Source organism: Monosiga brevicollis, genomic scaffold (genome assembly GCF_000002865.3).
Source record: "Monosiga brevicollis MX1 MONBRscaffold_17 genomic scaffold, whole genome shotgun sequence".
NCBI lineage: Eukaryota > Choanoflagellata > Craspedida > Salpingoecidae > Monosiga > Monosiga brevicollis.
The window spans coordinates 10,395-31,179 of NW_001865054.1; the positions used below are offsets into that span (position 1 = coordinate 10,395).

Genomic DNA, 20,785 nt, shown 5'->3' on the forward strand with positions numbered 1-20,785 from the left:
TTGAGCCTCAAGCGAAGTAAAGCAGGCACCTACGTTCTTGGCCACAATGGACATCACTTGGTCATCAACCACAAAGTCCCAGAGTCCATCCGAGGCAACCACTAGCCAAGTGGCTTCGCTGTGCTCCAAGCGATGGGGCTGCCAGTCATCAATACCAGCCCCATTGGGAGTGCAGATGACCACTGGTTTGCCGTCCGCCTTGACATCGATATCACCAAATCTAGACAGAGACAATGCAACGCCACAAAATGATTCGTGGCAAACACGCGCAACAGAGCCGCCGAGGAGAGGGGGGTCTCGCGGCCAGTGGAACGAGCTTGAAAGCACAGATCATTGGGAACAGTTGAGGTCATGAGCACTCACCCGCGGGAAGGGAAGAGGACACCGTACACACTGCCGTCGGGTGCAATTTTGCCACCAGCCGCCAATATCCGTTTGCGCTCCGACTTGAGATTCGTGCCATGTCGTTCATTGAGCTCGACTGGGTTGACACCATGTGTCTCATTGATCTGGAAAAGTAAGGCCTTGGAATCACCGGCATTGCCACAGTACACCTGGGAGACACCAGACCAGCGAGGTGGGCAGACATTGGAACGAATCGTGAGTCGGGAGAACTTGTACTCGTTACAAAGCCTCAGCTGAGCGCACGCATTCTTGGCGTGACGCACCTGACTGCCTTTGACCACCACCGCAGTGCTGCAGGAGCCTGCCGTGTCGTTGGCGCTTTTGGCACGCTCGCACCACTTGTTCTCCGTCACCTTGAAGCTGAATATGCGATCGGGGCCAGAATGCATGAGGCTCGAGGTTGGTGTTTGAACTATTCAGACTGCGAGAAGCCTCGACAAGATCAGGGCGATGCACCTGTGATGAAGCGCAGTGCCAACATTTTTGTGGTAGTTGGCCTGATACATGAGCTGGCCCAGCTCTTTGTAGAGATTCTTGCAAGCAAACTATGGAGCAATGTATTCCAAAGCAGACACATGAAGGGATGGTCGTGACCTTTTTATTGAATGTCGGCTAGATATGCGAGGGACGAAAGCAACGCACATCTGAGCAAGTTTTGCCACCGTGGCCATCGAAAACCGTGAACACGGCAAGACGTCGATCGGAGGTACCAACATACTGCGAAAACGCCATCAAATGTCAGTTTTATGCCGCAGGTCCATCCGCCTGCACGAGTTGAACTACATAAGAGAACAGGAATGCGGCACAAACCTTGGCCTCCTCTTGGGGAGCGTCCGTAAAGAGGTCGAGGATGACATTGCAGCGATCCTCGTTGTCGGGGTGATTGAAACCCAAGTCCGTGGCATGGCCCACAACCATCTCTGGGAAAATCTGAAGTATCGACACCAGTGAATGAGACAGTATGGCGGATCCCAAGCGGCCCAATCAAGGCGAGGACCCAAACAGCCTTGTTCGGCAAATCCGGGCGGCGTGGGGCCTACATCGTTTGCATCTTCGCTCTCGCCGGCTTCAGCGTGGAAGTTTGATGCAGAGGTGTTGCGCTTGAAACTGAAGACTCGACGCATCACACCTTTCTTCTTGGTGGGCTTGCGGGACTAGGTGCGAGCACAGGGCCAAGAGTGAGGAAGTTTCTGATTGGTTCAAGGGCGCATCAACAAGGCGGCTCGACTCAGACGCTTGCCCGAACTTGATAAACAGCAGTGAACCCGTGCCAAGAGCGAAGATCATACCAGGGAAGTTTGGGTGATAGTGTCATTGTCATCGATGTTATCTGAAGCTGCATTGGCCGCAGCCGCTGCCTCGGCAGCCCGCAGGCCCTTTTTGGTGCTGCGCCGGCGAAACATGATGGGCCGTGCTGGGCGGCGACAAGAAGCGTCCGACGGGCAAGCAATTTGCAAAGACAAACACGGATGAACTTGGGCTGCTTGCTCTGGGTGGGTACAATGCGAAGAAATCCAAGGTCATGAGGATAGCACAAGAAGAAAGGACCAGCCGGCTTTGATAATGAGCGAGCACGAGCGCGTGCAATAAAGGAGAAGCGTGCGCGCAGGCGTCGCTGGCAGGCGGCTGTCCTACCTGTCAGCGGCGGCCACAGATGAGCAGCACGCGCCTTGAACCAAGCTGAGGTACACTCACCCCACAAGCCTGCAGCGAGCAAAACTGTTTTCTCCACTGCTCAACCCGCCAAGCGCGCCGACAGGGATCGATGACCACAAGACGACGATCGGTGTCCAAGCGCGCGCGAGCCAGAGCCAGCGCGAGACTGCCACACCAACAGAAAAAAAATTTGAAAGGAACAACTGCAACTTCTATCCTGATAGCGACGAAAACTTCAGGTCGGTGCAAAGGGCAAGTTAAGCATATTTATTACCACATCGACGATAACCGTACCAACTGCGACATCACACCATGTCCTGAGCGCGCTGCTTAGTGATTCTATGAAGGCGTTGGAGTAAGGGGCGTTTCTGCTTGGCTGCACTTTCTTATTTATCAGCTACATTAAGTTACTTAGTTCACCTTATGTAATAGTATTTTACTCAAAATTTTACTTCAAACTCGCTTTGGACAAGGGCAGGAACACTTGGTAACCAAGTCGACCCGGCAGCCCGCGAGAGCAGTGAGTCAATTTTCCTTGCATTGTGGTAAACTGTAGTTTGCCACATTTAGATAGAACTTTGAAAGGAAACGGCGCTGGCGCGAAGTTGCCTCGACCCTCGTCCACGTCCCTCCTCGCCTGACTTTGCCTCCTTTTTATCCCGTCTTTGTTGACACCCTCGCTCGAGCAGAGCGGCTGGGGAGGAGATGGATCACGATAGAGGGGGTGGTTCACCACCGCCAGCCAAGCGTGGTCGGCCAACTCAATCAAAGAAAATATCGGTGCAGATTCTCACCAAAGCCTTTGGCTCCACCAACGTGAAGAGACACCTCAACGCCATTTATGCCCAGGCCACAGCTCAAGCCTTTCCGGGCGGGACAAGCTCACCCGACGTTCAAGCCTTGGCCAAACGCATGATGCTCGCCATGATGGCCAGCGAGATTGATCAACCTGATTGCCTCGAGCGTACCCTGGATAAAATGGCGCGTCTCTCGAGCATAGATCGGACAGAGTTGCGCACATGGATCCTACCGCTTTGGCATGAGATTGCCGGTGATCCCGAACCTGAACCTGAGCCCAACCCGTCAGCCCCGCTAGCCACAGAGGCTGAGACTTATCATGATGTGGCACCTGCGCATCAGGGTGCAAGCCCTGCCCCTGAACATTCCTAAAGCCTTCACCCGACTTATAATGCACGGGCCAACACACTGTCAAGCCGAGCTGCCCTGCCTCCTTTGTCTAGCGAGCGCTGAGCGCCCGTTGTACCAGCAATCACTTGTTCATGCCACTCATTCTGTATTTTTTTTTTTTAAGTCGAAGCTCTAAGCAGCTTGCGGAAATTTACATGACATTGTTAAGAATTGACATGTTAAGCGACTGGTCATGACCACCTGCACCCGCAGCTGAATGGGTGGAGTCTTGCTCTCGAAGAAGAACCCAAAGCAGCCTTTTTGGCTCCATTAAAAAGGTAAATTGGAGAAGGAGAAAAACTCTGTAGCAAAATAAACTACAAGGGCATCAAGGCAAAAGCAGGACGCCCGCCTTGACCTTACAGAAGAGGCAGCATCGACAAACAAACGGCATAAAGAACAGAACGCATGGGGATTAACAGCAGAGACGGCCATGGCTGGCCAGCACCCGGTGCTGAATGAAAATGGAGCAAGGACAACAGACAAAAACCGCGAGCCAGCAACGCCAGCCTACAGCTCGCGAATCTGCTTCATCAGGTATTCCTTCTCATCCACAAACTGCTCGTCCTCGGCACGATCGTTATGGAAATCAGCCAAGAATTCCAGCAAGGCCTCGCGATTCCGTTGCAGGATGCTCAAGATTTCCGGCTCCTTGTTCGGGTTGGCCACAAACACCTTGAACACGTGGAAGGCCTCAAACTGAATGTTGCGGCTCTTGTCGCCCAGCAGTGTCATCATCAGCTTCAGATTGTTCTTGTTGCTAATGTACTTGGTCATGGTCGTAAAGTTGGCGCGGTCCAGGAGCAGCTCACCCAAGAGCTTCAGGCTCTGGCGCTTGGTCACGTAGTTTTCCGACTTGAGCAGTGTATCATAATGCTCCATGAACTTGTCATAGTTGCTCTCCAAGAAGGTCGCCGCCAAAACCTTGTGCTTGGTCATCAAATCCTATCCCCACCAAAGGTGACCACAGAGAGAATAGTGAATGGCTGGAACAGGGCAAATCCTGTGCCTGAGGCGAGATGCGAGCTGCACCTCGGGTCAAGAATTGCAAGGATTGCGAGTCCTTGTCCGTGTGAATACTGCCGTACCTTGAACGAGGAGAAGGCGTCTGACGCCAGATCGAACTGGCTCAGCTGCACATGCTCGAAAAACTTGTAAAAGAGCTCATCGGAATGCATGATGATCTTGGCCAGGGGCTCAAACTTGATGCACTCGCGCAGCATCATACCCGTGCTGAGGGCAATGGCAGGGTCTTCATAGCCCTGGCAGAGCTTCGTCAGAATCTCAGGCTTGACAGTGCAGATATAGTCCACCGTCGGGGTGCGGTCCCCAATCTCACGCTTCAGCAAGCGGTTGAAGATCTGGACCACGTCCTTCTTGCCCTATCATATTCATGCCCACAGGTAGCAAACAAGACCAATGTCAAACTCAAAAATGGAAGCCAACACGTCCATAGCAAGACCGCCCAAGGCGTGAAGGAGCCCAATGGTGATGAAGAGGAAGACTTGGGACCTACCTCAAAATCCATCTGATTGAGGTTGAGAATAAACTCAAAGAGAGCATGATTGGCTTCAACTGCTGCGGCCAGCTGGGCGCAGGCCTCGGTTGATGCAGCTCCTCCATCTAGCATGGTCACCAGCCCGAAAAACATCATGACCAAATAGAGCACCGCCAGTGCCAATGGCAATCGACATGAATGGATGAGTTATGGAGAAATTTACGCCTACACCAGCGAGAAAACCCCCTTGCATACTCGCGTGGTAACGCACCAGCACCAAACAAAATCAGCTTCATCTGCTGCAGTTGCTTATCAAATTCTTCCTGGCGCTGTTGCAAGGCGAAAAAGAGGAAAAAGAGAAGATGAGATTGAGTGAGGTGGCGAGGAAATGGGGCATGACCGTCTGAGCTGCACCTAGCCTAGTCCAAGCCAGGGTGGACGCATGATCAAGAGCAAGCGAACCTTCTTGTTGCCTTCTTGCTTGTCGACGAGCTCAATCGCCTTTTTGACGAGGTCTGCGGCCTTGGGCTACGGCAAGATTCAATACAATAATACGCGATAATGGCCGAGGATAGGGCAAGCCACGAACCCAAGACGCGCTCCTGTCAAACTCTGCTCAACTAAGCATCCCAAAAAAAAAAAGCTCAACATACCATGGTGGCGTTTAGCGTTAAGAAAAGGCGTTGCTAGTGCAGACTGCAGGTTCAACTAGAAGATCACGAGCGAAGGACTGCGTTGAAAATGTGCGTGCAAACGCCCGTGTTCGCTACAAAAAAAAAAAAAAATCACCGCATGATAAGTATGCCGCCAAGACATGAGAAAGAGTGTGCGGGAGAGCCAATGCGCGCCCTGCGCCCACCCCACTCGCAATATTGCTGCTGCCTTTTCAAGCCATCAGCGAGGGTTGCAACACAGGGAGCACTTTTAACCTTGCTCTGCCAGTGGCACGCAAAGAATACACACTGGTCCAAAACATTGGCAAAAGTGCACCCCACCCCCTCTAATCGAAACATGACGAGGAAAGTCCAGACCCATCGTGCCTTGAACAATTCCAAGACAGGCCCACTGCCATTCTGTTCCATACCTCGTCGACTGACTGGCCACCGCAACTGTGTGTGTGTGTGTCGTCACAGAACAAAAGTGGGCGGCGCTACCACTTGGAAGTCTCCGCGCGCATTCCTCTCTCTCTCTCTCTCTCTCTCTCTCTCTCTCTCTCTCTCTCTCTCTCTCTCTCTCTCTCTCTCTCTCTCTCTCTCTCGCTCTCTCTCTCTCTCTCTTTCTCTCTGTCTCTCTCGCTCTCTCTCTCTCTCTCTCTCTCTCTCTCTCTCTCTCTCTCTCTCTCTCTCTCTCTCTCTCAAACTCCTAAACTCTCTCTCTCTCTCTGGATCTGGATCTGGCTGTCTCTCAGCTTAATGAATTCATCTCAACAAACAGACATACAAAAAAATAACAGCAAGCGCTTCGCGCGTCAGGTGGGTCGAGGCAAGGAGAAGCTGAGGCGGTGGGAAGCCATGGGCATTGGAAAAAACACTCAGACAGAAATTTGCTTGTAGCATCCAAGCGAACATATGGGCGCTTGAGTTTCACGATGCCGATAGCGGGAAGATTGACCACACACGGAGCAGGCTGGTGCACTCGTTCGACGCTCTCTACCCGTAGCACAGCAGCAGCAATGGGTATGGGGGTGCCCATATCCACAGCGGTATTGATGAACAGACTTGTTGCATGACATCACTCTGGGGAATCAGAAACAACAAAGTCGGAAAAAAATAGAAATTACAAACAATACGAACCGTGGCGGCGGGAGTGCAGGAAAGGTCGCCTCGTCTTGATAGCTGATGGTCGTCCCCTCGGCTCGGCTCACCATGCGCGTATGCGGGCCAATCACTTGCCGTGCCTACGTGGCGATGCAAGACCAAACGGCGGCAGGGTGACTGCCCATACTGATACGTGTATGATTCCAAGGCGATTGGCAACGGCGCGTTTCGCACCTCTGTTTCTTGCTCGTCCATTACGGCGCGCGAGTGTTTCTGCTGCTTAAGTAGCTTCTCTACGACGGCTCGCTTCTCTTCTTCGGCTCGTTGCGCCACCAGCTGCGTGCGACGACGGTTGGCAGCTTCCCGCAACAGCTGACGTCGCTCCTCTTCCTCACTTGACAGTGACTTGCTTTTCTCTACGCAAAAGTGGCCTCGTGAGGGTCAATCCAAGCCATATTCTGACTCATCTCTCTGGTCCTCTCCGAACATCGGTCAGCCATGAGCAAAAGTCGAAGCGTCCATTCACGCACTGTTCGGGATCTCAACCAGCTCCTCTGTGAACGGATCCTCCTCCTTCAACAGCGCCCGCTGCAAACACACGCACGGTGAGCGGGCTTTTAACGTGAGGCACGCTGGGTACCATCATAATAGCACCATCCAGGCTATCGTGCGCACCCGGCCCCCTCACCTGCCGCGACGTTAGATTGGCATCTGTGGCACGAGGTAGCTCGCCGTTCTCGTCAAGCTCACCGGCCTCGAGCGCAGCCGACCATGCGTCCAGTGGATCCTCGCCGCCGTCTTCCTCTCCATCGTCCTCGTCCTCGCCCTCATCCTCATCTTCATCCTCGTCTTCATCCTCATCCCCTTCGTCGTCCACCTCATTTTCCTCAACCTCGTCGTTTCCCTCCTCCTGGCTCAGATCATCACTCTCCTCAACCTCCACGTTGCCTGATCAAGCAGCCAGCCAAGGTCAGCTCGGTTTCCGTGGCTTACACGTACGCTAGCGGCGCCGCTTACCCATTTCCACGTTTTCCTCAACCTCCTCGTCCTCTTGACTTGAAGCTGGAACGGCTTGTGTGGCTGCCGCACCACTCCGCCTTGAACGTCGCGGCGGCATGAATCTTGTGACACAAGGCGAGCACACGCGCTCAAGTAATCGCCAACAGATTGATAAGGACGTGGAGCATAAAGAAACAAAAAAGGGAAAGAAGTCAGTTCTGGTTTTTTGTCTTCTTTTTGGGGTTTTTTGTTGTTGATTTCGTCATAATTTACTCGGTATATTTGGTAATTTTCTGAGGCGATAGAGCTTGTCCAGCCGTCCGTCGAAGTGCTACTGGGCCTGCACAGGGATGATAACAAACTAATCGGGTTGTTTGGAAAGCTGACCCAAAGTTTCAACCTTAAACGAGAGGGTTGGACATGAAAGAGAGAGTATAGTCTTGTTTTACGTTGCGAGCATCAATTGTGTGTCCAAAGCAGAAAGTTCTATTGTTCATAGACACGGTTGAAGTGCACTCGGCATCTTCACGAGCGACGATGACAGTATCCCTGCCCCCTGCCCAGGACAACTACGTATCCCCTGCGCGCCGAAGACCCAGTCTTGTGGATGCCAGAGACGAGCTCAAGCAAAGGCCTCCAAACACGCTGCCACACACTGCTGATCTTAGCGTGGTCCCTGTAGCATTTTCCCACTACCAGTGTGCTGCTGCACGTCCCAGTTGCGCAGCTTAAAACTTGATCACGCCTCGATAGTGCATGTCACCATTGCGGACCTTGTCAAAGGCGTCGTTGATCTGTCCAGTGAAGCAAAAGGCATCCATGTTGGCGCGCGCATGGAGAAGCAGCAAGATGCTCGTGAGACAAAGGTTGGGCCCGCACTGGCAGCGCTTACGCGGAGAGGTTGCTAGTTTGCGCGACACACTCACTTTGTCAGTCTCAAATACTTCCACCTTGGCGCCAATGCCATGCAAAGCGGCGAATGACAACATCTCCTCGGTCGCCTTGCGTCCACCTGCACAAGAACCCACGATCTGATGGTGTACGTAGTTCAAAAAAAAAAAAAGGTCGAGGTTAGACTGTGCGTGACGCAAGGCGCGTCCTGATCTGAACAAGATTAGATCCCGTGTCAAAAACTCACGTTGAGTTGTTTGAACAACAACTCGCCAAAAATGGCAATCTTCGCTTCCTCCTGCACAGCACCGACAAAGCAGAGAGTGCCCCTACGATATCACGGCACAATGCGGTAAAAAATGAGGTCAGCTATAGCGCCCTGCACAGTAGACAGCTGATCAGGTATCCTACTTGTGACGAAGCAGCTTCAAAAAGCCATTCCAGTCCAGAGGAACGTTGACTGTCACAATCAAAAGGCCCAATTGGTTCTCGAAGCGCTTCATCTCTTCCTTGTTTTCCGTGTTGACAAAATCGTGTGCACCCATGGCCAGCACCTCGTCGCGTTTCTCTGCAACAAACCACCACCCACACGAGGACCGACATCACATTAGAAACAGGGGTTCTCAAGTTTTTGAGCGCTCTTTCAGCTTGCAGACACTTCTGGTTGTATATGTGCGGCACGTACTCTCGGAGTGTGACAAGGCCACAACGCGCGAGCCGCGCGCCCGGGCAAACTTGACAGCCATATGTCCGAGACCACCAACGCCCAGGACGCCAACGGCATCAGAGGGGGCCGAGAACTTGATCAAGGGGCTGTACACTGTAACACCGCCACACATCTATGACAAAGAATCGACCATACAGAAAAGATGGCGGGCGCGTGAGATCCACTGACACAAGAAGCGGTAAAATACAACCACCGAACCGCGATCAAAGTAGCATGCACAACGCTGGGCGTTCAACTCACCAGGGGGCCGACGGTCTCAGAATCAAGGCCATCGGGGATGGGAAAGACACCCGTCTTGTGCCCACGCCATTTGCTGGCCATGCCACCATTCTCCTGGCCAGCACATGTAGTTCGGCCGTTTTGGCACAGCTGTTCGTCACCGTCCTTGCAAAAAGTGCAGTCTCCTGCGAGTGCGCCGCAAGTTGGTGAGTCATTGCCTTGCCGTATGTTCAGTGAGATGATCTGATCGCAACCGAATAGGTAAACCTACCACATGCCTGCTTCCACCAGCCGACGCCAACTCGCATGCCCGGCTTGAACTCGCTCTCGCGAATCGCCGAGCCTACCTGCGTCACTTTGCCAACGACCTCGTGTCCGGGGACCTGCAACACACGGACAACGGTGAGCGTTGGCGGGCCTCAGGTTGCTTCAGTTCGCCTTTTGTCAGGCATCAACCTGACAGGGCTGGCCGGCTGGTCTTACCTTTGGGTACGCACACATTGAACCCCAGTCGCCGTCCACCAGGCTAATGTCAGAATGACAGACACCTAAAACGTCACGCGAAACAGCGTCGCGGTCAGGTCGGTCCAGGGACAGTGTCCTCTTGGGCGGTGATGGGCGGCAGCATGCACAGCACGTACCGCAGTGGGTGACCTCGACTTCAACATACTCGGGCTCAAGCGAGTCAAGTTCAAACTGCGAGCACATCACATGCAGCGTAAGGACAAGATGATTGGAAGCTCGTGCCTTTGAGGCTTGGTCAAATTTTCGTTGTACTGGTCACACCTCGAATTTCTCCAGGCGGCCCTTGGCCTCCTTGGCGGCGTATCCAACAGTTTTTTCTGCCATGGTGGGTCGGTCAGTGCACGGGAATGCAAGACAAGGTGTAGTGAAATGTTCAAAGATGTGTGTCGACGTATCAACGAGTAAAATGCTACTGCCGCGCGCGTTGTGCCAGCTTCTCACCCGCCTCTTTCCTGCTGAGTTGAAGGCTCCGAGGTGCTGGCACATGCCAAGCGAGACGCCCGATCACTTATCGTGTCTCGTTTCTCCTCACGTTGCACCTCTTCTGTAGCCCATCACGGCTTGTCAAAGAATACATGACGGATTGTGCACGACTGCACAAGCGCTACATGTCTGAAGGGCTCCAAGTGCTTCAAAGCCTCCAACACAGGTCAAATCGTGAGCAACGAAGAAGTAAACACACAAAGTGTATGACATCTTTTTTGGACATACTTTTTTTTGGTTGCATTGGGTGTGTGTGTGTGTGTGTGTGTGTGTGTGTGTGTGTGTGCACATTGATCGCCTGCTGGAGCCGCGACGTGTGTGTCATGCGTGCACGTACTTGCGCTGAACGATCGTGATACTCGGCGTCATTATGATGGAGAGGCTGGCAGCTGTTTCAGCTTACCAGTTTTTTTTTTTCTCGGCCTCGTGTGGGTTATCTTCACAAACTCACTCCTCTCTATCATTTCATCGTTTGATCATCAATTCTTCATTCACATGCCGTGGCAATACAATACATGGGCATGCTCCAGGTGGTGGTTGGTTATTTCACATAAATCCGACCGCAAATAAGAAACAAGGTGATCCCAGCAGCCTGCCCATTCTTTACATACACACTGGACACTAAAATCCAAGGCTTTCTTCTTGACAAAGTTGCTGAGAACAAGCTGCTTTAGGCCTCGACCACACTCAGCCGTCGCCCAGACAAGGAAGGATTGCGGGCAAAATCGTAGTCATTGTCATTGTCAATCAGCTGAACTGTCGTCTTGGCCGAAGTCGCCAAGTTGTACGTGCCTTCGCCGCTCATCTGGCTCTCCTGCAGGCGAGGCCTGGACTCGATACGTGAGGTCGAGACGGGCTGGCGCTGGGATGCGAGAGCAAAGTGACCCTTTTTGCGACCCAACGCGGCTGCGTCAGAATGTTTTGAGCCCAAGCGTTTCTTCAAATACAGGTACAAGCCAACAAAGCCCAAGACCTGCACCGCCAAGACAGCTACCACGAGTCCAAAGACCGCAGATACATCACTGTCCCAGGTTTGGCTGAGCGCCGAGGCAGCCGCAAAGGTGGTGGTGGTAGTAGTAGTGGTAACGGTGGTTGCTTCAGTTGTACTTGTGTCCGTGTCAATGACGCTGCTCGTCTCCAAGTACGTATTGCCATCGGCAGAGACGATTGAGAAGTTGCCACCATTCTGTAACGCCTGCTCAAGTAGAAAAACGAGGGCCTCGCTCGAGAGATCCTCCGAGCGACGGCGTCGTGCGGTTGTTGTGCTTGGGGGTAGGAACACCAAGTCTGCGGCCGTCATATTGTTTTCATCCGAGAATCGGGTCACGGCAATGCGCGCACTTGAAATACCCAAGCTGGTTGCGAGCTCGCTTGCAACTTCTGCCGCCAGAGCGATCGACGCCACACTGCTCAGATCTGCGTACGTGTCATTCCATGCGACCGTCAGAACCAATTGGCTAACCGTAACGGATACCGTAGTCGAGTCCTCCGTGGTTGCCTCGTATTCGTACGTCCAGCTAATCTCATCGGCCGCATTCTGCGCCAGGTCCAGCAGGTTGGTTATGGTCACCGTCACGCTGGTACCAGCCAAAGTGGCCGCGGAGAAATGGCGATAGAGCGACAGCGAAAGCGTGTCGCCGGAGCACTTGATGTCGACGTCATTTGTACCAAGCTGTAATAGTCCGTCAATATCCACAGAGAGATAGAAGAGGAAAGGTCGGCTGCACAAAATATCCTCCGTCATCTTGACAGAAATCACATCGCCAGCAGAGAAGACACCGTCCACGGGCTCGGGCTGAGAAAAGATTTCGGGTGCTTCACGATCAATACGACCACTGATGATGGAAGAGAAAACCTCATTGATACCGTCTGGGGGATCCAGACCTGCTGCAGTGCATTCGGCCGCGGTCTGTAGCTCATACTCACCATCAAGCACGCCATCGACTGCCCAGTTGAGGCTACTGTAGCCGTAGTCCGACTCGTCGTACATAAAGTTGAGGATATCCCCACTGGCATTTCGGGCGTACGTCCAGTCCACGTCACCCACGCGACGGTACATGAGGTGGACGCCCTCCAGCCGGGCATTGTCTTCCCAGCGACGGGAGGAAGTCTCAGGATTGGTGAGTGTGATGCGGAAAACCTCAGCATTCTCCTCAATGCTGACAAGGAACGAGCTCTCACGACTCATGGTGCCAGTCCAGTCAACCTGAGAGCAGGGCTGGAGGAATTCGACGGAGAGCGTCACTTCCGAGAACTGCATCAGTTCGTAGGCAGAGTCGTCGCGCCCAAGGAACTCAATGCTCTCGCAGCGCGAGCGGAAGCCCAGGACGACATCAAACGTATAGCGGCTCATGTCGTAGCGCTCAATGGCAATCACTTGCTCATACTGTCCAAGTCCAGGCATCTGCTCGAAGAGCAGTGGCTCAAAGAGGGGATGGCCATCCGCTGCCACAGAGACACCGGTCTCATTGCGAACATAACTGTGGATGGGTCATTGGTAGCAGGAGAGGGCGAAGCTATTAGAAAGGTGCCCCGTGCCGCGTGAAGAATGATTGGCGATGAACGCGAGTGTAGCAAGCCAACTCACAGCTCATAGGTGGCCGACGAGATGGCATCGTTCATGAGATAGACAGTGAAAAAAGCCTTGCTCGAGGGCAATACTGCGCTTGTGGGTTCTCGAGATATCTGAACACGTGGCTACGCAAGGATAATCAAATATTTTTTAGTGCGCGACCGGGCAGTAGACATATGCGAATGCTGTTTGAGCTAGGGTCAAGCGCAAGCCAGTTGGCGATTTATGGGGGATGGGCGGTGGGTATGATTTAAGCTTTTGAATAATTGCTTGCACCAACCTGTTCAAGAGCATAGGTGTTGCTCTCGTGCAAGCATGAGCTTGAGCCCGCCGATGTGTGGAAAACCAAAGTGTTAAAGTATGGATCCCGATAAACCTATTAAGCCGTGTCACCAATCGCTGTGTGAGGAATACCGTGGGCCGTGCACTCTGACAAGCTGTAGACGCTCCGAGAAACAAAACTTTGCTGTTAATATCGCACCTCAACAAGAAATTCGTTGCCCATGTCGCCATCACTGAGCTCAAAGCCCTGACGCTCAGCGGTTTGGGTGCCCCTGGTAGTATGGTTGAGCCTAAAGTTCTGGCCTTGGGCACCAAGATCACCTTCGATGTAGCCGCCTGTGGCACCTTCAAAGTCGTGATCTGCGTGTACAAACGTGCTCCAATCCAGTTGAAATTCGTGTCCAGTAGTTTTTGAGCTTTCTTCCTCGTCGGCAGTCTCATAAGAATACTGTTGATGCGGTATGCATAATTTACACATGGGTGAGAACAAGGGTGCAATCTGTTTGCTCCCTCTTATAACAAAGACCTTGCATGTGCGAGCCACCACTACCCAGTGGAGGGACCCATCCCCCAAGATCATCATATTCAAACTCAAATGACTTCTCACCTTGGCTCCCCCACCCGAGAAGCTGATGGCATTATTTTTCTCCAAAGAGGCTTGCGCATTGGAACTCAAACTCATGTCAAAATCGCGAGCCTGTTGCATCAAGTTGGTTGGCATCAGGTTTGTTTGCGCTGTCAAGTTGCCAGCTGCTGCTTGGGCAGTAATGTTGTCAATGTAGTCGACGATGTCAGTCCAGCCGTCAATGGCTTCAGTGAGCTTCTCAACTTTCGCCAAGGTTTCGTTGATGAGAGCATCATTTGTGGAGCCCTCGGCAATGAGTGCGTCATAGGAAGCCTGGGCGAGGGCCAGGTTGTTTTGAAGCGTGGGGATCTGCGCCACACCCGGCGTAAGATATAAGCGTCAAATGAAAGTGCTCCCAAACTAGGTAAATAGAACGCAGTGCAGGGGAAAACAAAAACAAAAACAGTCGTTTGCATGACCACACCTCTTCAAGCTGTAGAAAGCGATACGTCTTGATCGAGAAGGCCCCTGTAGCACTTCGTGGATTCAAGCTCCACTGTACATCCTGCGATGATGATGCCTCGCAGGTGGTGTAGTTGAACGAAATGGTTCGCACGTCAGCAAACCTGACAACGAGCGAAGGCGTGATGATCAAGTGATCAGACGGCGTGCCCTTGTAATCGCTGGTTTTCAAGCTGAAGGTCGTTGTGAACACTGCAGATCCATCCGCGTTTCTGTCGCCTTTGAGGTCGCTTTCAAGCGTATCAATATGAGTCTGAACACCAACATGCGTCTTATAGTCGGCCCACTGTACACACGCCATAAGTCTGAGCAGGCGTGAAAACACAATCAAAGTGAGATGTAACGGAAGTACACCCAGGACGGTGGGCCAAAGGCGGGCCGCCGTTAACGTACACGCATGTTTCCATACTGGTTCCAAAGCTAAGACCACCAGCCACTTCACTGTAAGCACCAGCAAAAGCTTTGTATTCGCTGTGGGTGATTGTCATGCTGGCTTCGGCGCTTTCATAGTATGCATAGCTCTCTCCACCAGGTGGATCTATAAGAGTCCACGAGTTTTATTTGAAAAACAAACAATCAAAGAAGGCCAGTAAGTCACCACCTCAAAAACTGTGCAAGGCCTTCCTTTTCACCACACATACCATAAACGATGGTCAAGGGAAAGTACTCCGGAAAATCCTATCGTTAGAAGTGCAACACAGACATCCATGGTGCCAGGCTTCTGAGCTTAGGCACGACTGTTGCCGACAAAGGCATTCTTTTGTAATGCGGTGCAAGCACATACCATCGTGAAACGGTCAGAGATGATCTTTGAGCCCAAGACCACCACGGGGATGTACGTTGTTGAGGGTTGATAGACGCTTTGCGTGAAGCTGGCTGAAAAGATTTTGGCATATTTGACACCTTCCTTCTCCCCCGATGATAGCTCCGGCTCGCCTGTCTGAATCTCCAGTTCACCGCGTGCATTGGTGTATGTGTCCGATGTATCGCCATCATCATACAAAAGCTCCAGTTCACACCCGGTGTTGCACACCACGAGGCGGCTATACTCAGCGTCAGTAATGGAACTTTGTGCCAACAAGTTGTCGGCCACAGCAGTTGACTCGCCCAGCAGATTCGTGACGGATAGTGAGCCCTCGACCCAAGTGCAGTCGTCTTGGTCGTTCCAGTACTCTTCATAAACATAAACAGTGACGTTGGAAATCACATCACGATTGATGGTGTGGACATCGCAGCTGCTGGCCAGAGTGCTGCCGATATCGACACTGATCGTGGCAGCTGAGTGATACTCCCAGCGCACAGTCGTATCGTCGCTTGAAAGGTCTGCGTCCTGCGTCAAAGTTCCGGCGGCTTCAAAGTAATTGATCATCATATCTCCAATGTCCGTGTCATCATCAGGCAATGTGCCTGTGTAGGTGACTTCCCACAAAGTGGCAGGCATTTGCAAAGTGGTCTCGTAGCGCACTGGCACCTCCTTCTGAATGGTACATGTTGGCAGCGAAAAGACAAGGGTTGAGGTTCCAAGGGTCCGATTGCACTTGCCACCTGCGACCTGCAAGGTGACATTGCGGGTCGTCACATCGTGAAAGTTGATCGATTCACTGCTGAGCTCATCGAAGGAGATTGAGAAGTAAGAATAGGCAAGCACATCGCCCACAAGGCTCAGGGTGTCAACAGTTCCATCCGGTGTGCGACTACGATCATTAGAAAGGAACTCAAATTCGTGGTCTTCATACTCGACGGTCCCGTATACCACCATGCCGGCTGGAATGGGGGCAACATAGTAGCCAGTGGCGTCCGTGTAGGCACAGACGATAGCGGAATGGGAGTAGTGGCTGTTAAAGCACACGTGGGCATTGTTCATGCCACAACCATCTGGATTCGAGTCAGACTCGGTGCCATTAATGTAGACATAGCCATACACCGGCACAGCTGAGACGTCAGTAAAGTCAGCTTCGGTATTGAAGGTCAGCCACTCGACCAGAAAGGTGCGAGAAGTGCATGGCAACCCATCGCATTCGTAAGTATGATTGACTGCTTCAGACTGCTTAGAGACAGAAATGTTCATTTGCTCGTATTTCTGACTCAAAAGGTCAGTCTGGATGTAAATCTCGTATTGACCGTTTGAGTCGGTGGTGGTGGTGCCAGAGAGAACGCCACCCAGTGTCCATTCAATCGTGGTGTCAGCAACAGGCACACTCTCAAATTCATCGTTGCCAATGTTCACAGACCCCTTTACCATGGCTTCCTATTGCGCATGCAGTCACATTCCTAGAGGTCAGTTGCAGGTTGGCTCAAAGTGCAATATTGGCATGGACGACGCACCCATTTGATCTTAAAGTCGATGCAAGTCTGCGAGGACTCGTAGCGACTATCCAATTGCTGGTTGTCGGCCCACACGACCGTCGTGCGCGAGTAAGCGGATATGCAGTACGAATAGGCAGAACCGACATCAACTTCGGGAGAAATGACAGCATCGTCGTAAATGGTTTCTGGGTGATGTGTCGTGCCACAAGCCGAGCTCGATGCGACGTCATCTAGGCACGTGCATAAACAAAAGAACAAGCAGCAGTGTCACAAAACTGATTTCTCTAGTCAATGTATTCACATTTCCAGCCCAGCATCGTTCAAGCTAGTTCTGTTACCGTACAGGAAGAAGTAAAGGTGTTGGTGTCGCGACGCATGATGAAACCGTCTTCACAGTAGCTCTATCAAACGGACCAAGCCCGCGTACCATGACAATATAAGACCCATCAATGCGACGCTGACCCTTTCAGGCTCAACCGGGAGAAACCTGAGGCAGCCACTCACCTCGTCAGTCCATTGGAAGAAGATTTTGCCCATGTGCTGGGTGGCACTGACGTCGATGGGGGGTCCTGTGGTGTCGGATTGATCGCACCCGCAGGTGGTCTGCACAATATTGAACTCGGCGGCCTCATCCTCATACTCTGACGCATCCTTGTCCTGGGACTCGACCTTAAGATAGTAGTACTGGCCTGAAATAAACGGGAGAAAACCGTGTTAGCGCGAATCCAGGTGGCACAGAGTTGCACTTGTGGCCTACAAGTCAGCGTTCGGTACCTGACCTGGCACGAGGTTGGCAAACGTGTGGTCTGAAATGTCAGCGTAGCCACTACCGCTGGTATCAGCGGAAACCTCCAGGGGATAGCCCACAGCGTCATCATACGCATCTGAGGGCCAAGCGTAAGCACGGGAGAGCATCGTGAGTGTGCATGCATGGAGATTTTGCTTTGGAGCTACAGATCAGTAACGCAAAAACCAAAGCATTCTTACATTCGCGGTCTCGCCACAGGCCCAAAGTAACGCGGAACTTGGCCCATCGTTGAGCTGAGTTATCGATCTTAATGGTTATATTTTTGGCGTAAGCCTCATAGGTCACGGAGAAAGCGGGTTGATCAATGCATTCGGTAGCACCCGTCGTCGTGACGTAGGTTCCATCTGGACACGTCTGACAAGATGACTGCGCCGTCTATGGCGTTGCAAAATATCCATGATGCCATGAGTTGTTGGCCAGCACAAGCTGTTTTGAAGTCCTGCGGAAGCCGAAGGGAAACGCTATCTTACCGAATCTTGATATTTTCCTGGCCAAGGCGAGGACTGGCAACTTTTGCAAGAATTCGCCGTGTTAACATCTGAATACTTGCCCACTGGACAGGCCTTGCGGGTAGTGCGATCAGAGTCAGATACATAGTAGCCCGTACTATAGTTCAAAAGTATCAACATAAGTTGATCGCGTTTGATGAGCGATGCAGATGATGGAAGGAAGGATGTTGTCAGCACGCCCTCCTTTCCCTTACCCGGCCTGCTTGCAAGAACTTTGGCCTGTCTGGTCAGTGTATGTGCCGCTCGAGCACGACGTGCAGGCAGTATTGCCAGTGCCCGACGCATATTTGCCTACGCAGAAATGCATTGGTTTAATTAGCAAAAGAATGTTTGCAACATGCTTGGATAGCGATGTGCGCAGGGATGAGAGGCGCCCACCTTGAGCACACGAGGAACAACTCGTCTGTCCACTGCTAGATTGGGCTTTGCCGGCCGTGCAGGCAACACACACGCCATCCACTGTGTCACCAGACTGATAGTATCCAGCGTTGCACGAGGTACCTCCGTCGCAACCACAGTTTTGATCACACCCCGAGTCACAACTGCTATCGCAGTTTACCGAGCCGCCGCAATTACTACATTGTGGTTCACAAGTCAAGCCAGCATTGCAGTAAGCAAAGTCAAATCATGACGAATCATACCAGTTTGATACTATTATTTAGCTACCAACCTGTCACATCCGTTATCACAGCTGTCACGTTGTCGTCGATTCAGTGTCAGATGGCGGGGGGTTCGTATGTGCGGAGAGGCAACAGACATGAGGCGTAAAGATTAAGTCTCAACCCTTCGAGTCAAGCGCCGAACGCTGCAAACCACGTCGGAAACGCAACGTACCTGCCATCACAATCGCAGCCAGAGGAGGAACATGTGCCGGCGGACGAGCAAGGCGCAACCCAACTCGTGCCACGACGACTGCGTTCCATGCCCATCGCCGTGTCGCGGACACTGGAGACACGCTCAACGAGCTCATTGCCCGCACACTGCAACAGAGCGCCAAGATTTTGGCGAAGTTTTTGACGGGGCCAGTAGAGACCAGAGCGATCACCCAGACTGCGTTGCAGCTGCTCAAAGCGAATACCACTGAGTGCCGAAAGAAGCGAGTACGACGCTTCACCCATAATCAGCGGGCTCAGGCTGGCGCAGAGCTGTTCGCGCCAAGTAGCCAGGCCCGGCACAGCCAGCTCGTGCCAAATGAGGCCCTCAGGCGTCTGACCAACGGCATTGGCGAGTGCCTCATACTGATGGCAGACGTAACTGGGGAGGGTAGTGCGCTGGCACTGGGCAGTGAGAACGTCGAGCCAGGTGCGGCCCGTGCGGGAGAGACCGATGGTGAGATGGGCAGAGGGGGTATCGGTGGTGACGGCGTAGTGGATGACGCCCTTGGGGAGGTACATGCTGTCGCCTTGGTGGAGGGTGACGTTGCGGCAGATCATGGGCTGGAGCATGGACATGGTGTAGGTGGTGCAGCCGTCGAGGTGGCTGCGTTTGATCTCCTGGAGCTGGGCACGGTCGGCTTCTGAGAGGGAGACGGTGGCGTTGTCTGTCTGGGGGAGGCAGAGGGTCCAGTGTTTTTGGTTTGCCACCTGGACCACGACGACGTCGTATGGATCCGTGTGGGGCTATCGAGAAGGACAGAGGGACAGAGGGACAGAGGGACAGTGAAGTAGGAGGTCGTGTGAGCAGAGAGGTGGATGAGCATGCGTTTCCGTGTGTCAAAGCGGTGAGAGGCAAGGCACGGCAAGGCAAGGTGGGGAAGCATGGGCGGTACCTCGAGGGTCTGGGCGTTGGCAGGAGTAAAGTAGGCGTGAACGGTGGCATCGATGCCGAGTTCGGATTCGATGAGGGACTCGAGGGCCGATGGCTGGGCCTTGCGGTCAAACTCACGCTTGTAGACGACGCTGGTCACATCGCTCATGTTCTGAAGCTCGGCCCAGCTTGGCGTCGTTGAATACTTTTGGTTCAAACGCATCGCCTTGATGGCATTGGGGAAGCCGGCGGCCTGGCGATAGATGGAACCAAAGGCTTCGAGGCTCGCCATGTGTTGAGCGAGGGGTTCGGTCTCGCGCAGCTGGGTGAGAAAGGCATCGGCATCGGACCCGGAGCGGGAGACGACGCGTGTCTGTGTCTGGAAGGTTCGTTCGATCTGGCGGGAGTTCATGGGTTGGAGGACTGTCACAAGACCATCGTTTCCTTGGGCTGTGGGGCTGAGGCAGAGCAGGTAGAAAAGTAGGGCGAGGGCAGGCAAGCGAGTGTACAGCCGCTTCTGCACCGGCCTCGCCTCACCCACGGTTGGCGTGGGCGTCATCTCGGCGGCGGCAATGCTCGACAGTAGCAGTGGTAGTGCTTCAATTCCAAAGGTCAGCGGGTGGATCGACCAGAGTGAAAGAAAAAAAAAATGAAGCATTCACACACCCCAGCTCGAGAGACTGCATGGATTCAATCTCAACAGGAGGGGGGCGAGAGGAGCCGAGAGGAGCAAAGGCTGTTGTTGTTTACACCCAGTTTTTTTTTTTTTCCGTCCTGAAATTGGGACCAAAGGAGTTGGGAAAAGGGGTGTGTTTGAGCATCAGGGGTACTTGGACTGATTGGGACCGTTCGTCCAAATGCTCCGCTCCATCCGCTCCGTCCGCTGTTGGAGTTTCACGAGTTCGGAAGAGGGAGAGGAAAGAGGGAGAGGGAAGTGGGAGAGGGAAGTGGGAAAGGGAAGGAGGGAAGGAGGGGACTGTTGTGTGGTTTGTCTGAACCCGCTGTTGCTTTGTTTTCGTCTCACTGCGACTTTGCCTGAGCGGCAGGGGCTGACGCACCACCATACTTCGGACGTGGTTGGGTTGACTTTTTGTAGGTTGGGACACTATCATCACGTCTGTCGTGA

The 20,785-nt window shown here is 52.9% G+C and overlaps 7 protein-coding genes across 7 annotated transcripts in view; 1 reads left to right on the plus strand and 6 right to left on the minus strand.

Annotated features, from left to right (window-relative positions):
* MONBRDRAFT_9730 (uncharacterized protein) overlaps positions 1-794 on the minus strand; it is a gene marked incomplete at both ends in the record, with an annotated part of 1,256 nt that extends 462 nt beyond the window's left edge. The window contains 3 exons of the mRNA XM_001747494.1: positions 34-220; positions 364-554; positions 669-794. Of these exons, the coding sequence (XP_001747546.1) occupies positions 34-220; positions 364-554; positions 669-794 (504 nt within the window). The remainder of the gene's footprint in view (positions 1-33; positions 221-363; positions 555-668) is intronic.
* Positions 795-1,017: 223 nt separating this feature from the next.
* Positions 1,018-1,808, minus strand: MONBRDRAFT_9731 (uncharacterized protein; the record flags this gene model as incomplete). Its single annotated transcript, XM_001747495.1, has 4 exons — positions 1,018-1,122; positions 1,216-1,335; positions 1,446-1,559; positions 1,695-1,808. 4 exons carry the CDS (start codon positions 1,806-1,808, stop codon positions 1,018-1,020), a joined length of 453 nt encoding a protein of 150 aa, XP_001747547.1.
* A 1,951-nt stretch (positions 1,809-3,759) lies between these two features.
* MONBRDRAFT_27016 (uncharacterized protein) lies at positions 3,760-5,403 on the minus strand (the record flags this gene model as incomplete). The annotated part of the gene is made up of 6 exons (XM_001747496.1): positions 3,760-4,194; positions 4,338-4,631; positions 4,766-4,872; positions 5,019-5,076; positions 5,210-5,275; positions 5,401-5,403. 6 exons carry the CDS (start codon positions 5,401-5,403, stop codon positions 3,760-3,762), a joined length of 963 nt encoding a protein of 320 aa, XP_001747548.1.
* A 355-nt stretch (positions 5,404-5,758) lies between these two features.
* Positions 5,759-6,160, plus strand: MONBRDRAFT_27017 (uncharacterized protein; the record flags this gene model as incomplete). Its single annotated transcript, XM_001747415.1, has 1 exon — positions 5,759-6,160. One exon carries the CDS (start codon positions 5,759-5,761, stop codon positions 6,158-6,160), a length of 402 nt encoding a protein of 133 aa, XP_001747467.1.
* Positions 6,161-7,026: 866 nt separating this feature from the next.
* Positions 7,027-7,621, minus strand: MONBRDRAFT_27018 (uncharacterized protein; the record flags this gene model as incomplete). Its single annotated transcript, XM_001747497.1, has 3 exons — positions 7,027-7,092; positions 7,193-7,452; positions 7,522-7,621. 3 exons carry the CDS (start codon positions 7,619-7,621, stop codon positions 7,027-7,029), a joined length of 426 nt encoding a protein of 141 aa, XP_001747549.1.
* Positions 7,622-8,231: 610 nt separating this feature from the next.
* MONBRDRAFT_27019 (uncharacterized protein) lies at positions 8,232-10,189 on the minus strand (the record flags this gene model as incomplete). The annotated part of the gene is made up of 9 exons (XM_001747498.1): positions 8,232-8,534; positions 8,642-8,723; positions 8,806-8,962; positions 9,080-9,233; positions 9,362-9,525; positions 9,612-9,723; positions 9,824-9,888; positions 9,982-10,036; positions 10,127-10,189. The coding sequence occupies 9 exons, from the start codon at positions 10,187-10,189 to the stop codon at positions 8,232-8,234; spliced, it is 1,155 nt and encodes a 384-aa protein (XP_001747550.1).
* A 625-nt stretch (positions 10,190-10,814) lies between these two features.
* On the minus strand, positions 10,815-20,218 carry MONBRDRAFT_33191 (uncharacterized protein; the record flags this gene model as incomplete). Its single annotated transcript, XM_001747499.1, has 20 exons — positions 10,815-12,828; positions 12,936-13,045; positions 13,201-13,296; positions 13,402-13,650; positions 13,810-14,136; positions 14,252-14,594; positions 14,683-14,827; positions 14,931-14,967; positions 15,074-15,983; positions 16,026-16,537; positions 16,615-16,826; positions 16,940-16,997; positions 17,101-17,285; positions 17,376-17,480; positions 17,584-17,779; positions 17,875-18,010; positions 18,108-18,204; positions 18,292-18,488; positions 18,748-19,532; positions 19,682-20,218. The coding sequence occupies 20 exons, from the start codon at positions 20,216-20,218 to the stop codon at positions 11,019-11,021; spliced, it is 7,047 nt and encodes a 2,348-aa protein (XP_001747551.1). The 3' UTR covers positions 10,815-11,018.
* Between the last annotated feature and the right edge of the window lie 567 nt (positions 20,219-20,785).